At 41.8% G+C, this 3519-nt stretch overlaps 1 protein-coding gene across 1 annotated transcript in view; it reads left to right on the top strand.

The window, feature by feature from the left end:
- Positions 1 to 3519, top strand: part of bfsp2 (beaded filament structural protein 2, phakinin) — a 14635-nt gene that overhangs the window by 2350 nt on the left and 8766 nt on the right. Inside the window, exon 3 of the mRNA XM_037681956.1 lies at positions 248 to 404. Within this exon, the coding sequence (XP_037537884.1) occupies positions 248 to 404 (157 nt within the window). The remainder of the gene's footprint in view (positions 1 to 247; positions 405 to 3519) is intronic.

Raw genomic sequence — 3519 nt, 5'->3', positions numbered from 1 at the left:
TGTGTGTGTGTGTGTGTGTGTGTGTGTGTGTGTGTGTGTGTGTGTGTTAGCAAAATGGCCCAGGAACCACAGAACCGATTCTAAAGAAACGCTGAACCTAAACATTGATGGACACATATTAGTTTTGAAGTTAATCCAATTAAAAATGGCCACCACAGCCAACTGATTTTAGAAAATCCCTAAGGCAATAAAGAAGTCTATATCTCAGCATTGCACGATGAAGTTAATTAACGTGTTTCTCCTGCAGGTACAAGAACGAGCAACCTTTCAGGAGTGCTGTGGAGGAGGAGATCAGCTCCTTGTACCGAGTCATTGATGAGGCCAAAATAACAAAGGCAGAGCTTGAGCGGCAGATGGAGAACATGAGGGAGGAGCTATGGAGCCTGGAGCGCAACCATGAGCAGGTTGAAGTTCATTCATCATACAAGTAGTTCATCCACCAGACATATAGTTCATCCATCAACTGTGTATTTCATCCACCAGACATGTAGTTAATCCATTAACCATGTAGTTAATCAATTATCCATGTAGTTACTCTATCAGACATGTATTTCATCCATCAGACATGCAGTTCATCTATTAACCATGTAGTTCATCAATTAGCCATGTAGTTCATCAATTAACCACGTAGTTCATCAATTAGCCATGTAGTTAATCTATCAGACATGTAGTTCAGCCATCAGACATGTAGTTCATCTATTAACCGTGTAGTTCATCAATTAGCCATGTAGTTCATCAATTAGCCATATAGTTTACCTATCAGACATGTAGTTCATCCACCAGACATGTAGTTCATCCATGAGACAAGCCATTCATCATAAGCCATATAGTTCATCCAGCAAACTTGTAGTTCAACCACCAGACATGCAGTTCATCCATCAAACATGTAGTTCATCCATCAAACATGTAGATCATCTACCAGACATGTAGTTCATCCATCAATCAAGTAGTTCATCCATCTGCCCTGTAGTTCCTCCATCAAACATGTAGTACATCCATCAAATATATAGATCATCCACCAGAGATGTAGCTCATCCATTAACCATGTAGTTCATCAATTAGCTATGTAATTCATCTATCATACATGTAGTTCATCCACCAGACATGTAGTTCATCCATGAGACAAGTTGTTCATCCGTAAGCCATGTATTTCATCCAGAAAACCTGTAGTTCAACCACCAGATATGCAGTTCATCCATCAACTGTGTAGTTCATCCATCAGACATGCAGTTCATCCATCAGTCCTTTACTTCATCCATCAACTGTGTAGTTCATCCATCAGTCATATAGCTCATCAACCAGAATTCATCCATCCATCCATTTTCTTCCGCTTATCCAGGGTCGGGTCATGGGGGTAGCAGCTTAAGTAGGGAGGCCCAGACTTCCCTCTCCCCAGCCACTTGGTCCAGCTCCTCTGGGGGAATCCCGAGGCGTTTCCAGGCCAGTCGAGAAACATAGTCCCTCCAGCGTGTCCTGGGTCTTCCTCTGGGCATACTCCCAGTGGGACGTGTCCAGAACGCCTCACCAGGGAGGCATCCAGGAGGCATCCTAACCAGATGCCCGAGCCACCTCAACTGGCTCCTCTCAATGTGGAGAAGTAGCGGCTCTACTCTGAGTCCCTCCCAGATGACCGAGCTTCTCACCCTGTCTCTAAGGGAGAGCCCAGACACCCTGCAGCAAAAACTAATTTTAGCCACCTGTATCCGTGATCTCGTTCTTTTGGTCATAACCCAAAGCTCATGACCATAGATGAGGGTAGGAACGTAGATCGACTGGTAAATTGAGAGCTTTGCCTTTTGACTCAGCTCTCTCTTCACCACAACAGACTGGTACAGTGCCTGCTTCACTGCAGACGCTGCACTTATCCGTCTATCGATCTCATACTCCATTTTTCCTTCATTCGTGAACAAGACCCTGAGATACTTGAACTCCTCCACCTGGGGCAGGACCTCCTCCCCGACCCGGAGAGGGCACTCTACCCTTTTCCGACTCAGTTCAATTCATTTTATTTATGTAGTGCCAAATCACAACAAAGTTGTCTCAGGGCACTTTACAGGAACATTCATATACATAAAAGCCTCAAGACCATGGCCTCGGATTTGGAGGAACTGATCCTCATCCTGGCCACGTCACACTCGGCTGTGAACCACTCCAGCAAAAGCTGTAGATAGAAAAGACAATAAGTAAAGTTCTCTATCTAATGAACATGGCTACCAGACATGTAGTTCATCCACCAGATATGCAGTTCATCCATCAGCCCTTCAGTTCATCCATGAACCATGTAGTTCATCCATCAAACATTTAGTACATCCACCAAACGTAGTTAATCCAGCAGACATTTAGTTCATCCAACAACCCTGTAGTTAATTCATTAGACATGGAGTTCATCCATCAGACATATAGTATAGTATATAGGACCTTCTCCTACTCTGCTCCTGTTTCCTGGAATATCTTACAAAAAGATTTGAAGCTTTTGACCTTTGACCTCTCTAAGTGGCTTTAAGAATCTGTTGGACTCCTGGCAGGGACCAACGCAGACATGTTCCTGTTTTTAGTTTTCTACATTCACCTTATAATCTAGCTGTTTTTACTTTTTTTTTGCCATCTTATTTGTATTTTTTTTTTTTAAATCTGTATGACTTTTTATAACTGTTTATTGTTGTTGCTGTTGTCCATTGTTTCATCTTTCTTTGTTAAATCAGGTCTCTCTTGTAAATGAGTCCTCGAGGCTCAATGGGATTTACCTGTAGAAATAAAGGTTGAATGAATTAATGAATAGTTCATCCATCAGACATGTAGCTCATGCATCAGACATGAAATTCGTCCATCAGCACTTTAGTTCATCCAACAAACAACTAGTTCATTTATTAGCGATTTAGTTCATCCACGAGACATATAGTTCCATCAGCCCTCTACTTAATCAATCAGCCCTTTAGTTCATCCATCAGAAATGTAGTTCATCCACCATTTAGTTCCTCCATCAGTCTTGTAGTTCATCCATCAGACATGTAGTTCATCCATTAGACATGTAGTTCATCCATCAGACATGTAGTTTGTGCACCAGACATGTAGATCATCTATCAGCCCTGTAACAAAGTCCATGTTCAATAATCCAGGTACACAATCCAACATCTTTCAGTCAGGTCATCTGGACAGTCTCAAAAAGAGACTGTCCAGATGACCTGACTGAAAGATGTATCAGCCCTGTAGTTCATCCACTAAACATATAGTTCATCCATCAGACATGTAGATCATCCATCAGCCCTATGGTTCTTGCATCAGACATGTAATTCATTCATCAGCACTTGAGTTCATCCAGCAGTCCAGTAGTTCATTTATTAGCTGTTTAATCCAACCTGTTTTCTGCAGGTTAATCCCACTGAGCCTCAAGGACTCATTTACAAGAGAGACCTGAATTTAACAAAGAATGATGACAACAGCAACAACAATAGACAGTTATAAAGAGGCATACATTTTTTTAATACAATTAAGATGCAAAAAAATAACAAAAATAGCTAG

The sequence above is a fragment of the Nematolebias whitei genome, chromosome 9 (genome assembly GCF_014905685.2).
Source record: "Nematolebias whitei isolate Nwh7 chromosome 9, NemWhi1, whole genome shotgun sequence".
Classification (NCBI taxonomy): Eukaryota; Metazoa; Chordata; class Actinopteri; order Cyprinodontiformes; family Rivulidae; genus Nematolebias; species Nematolebias whitei.
This window is presented reverse-complemented; position numbering and strand designations above follow the sequence as displayed.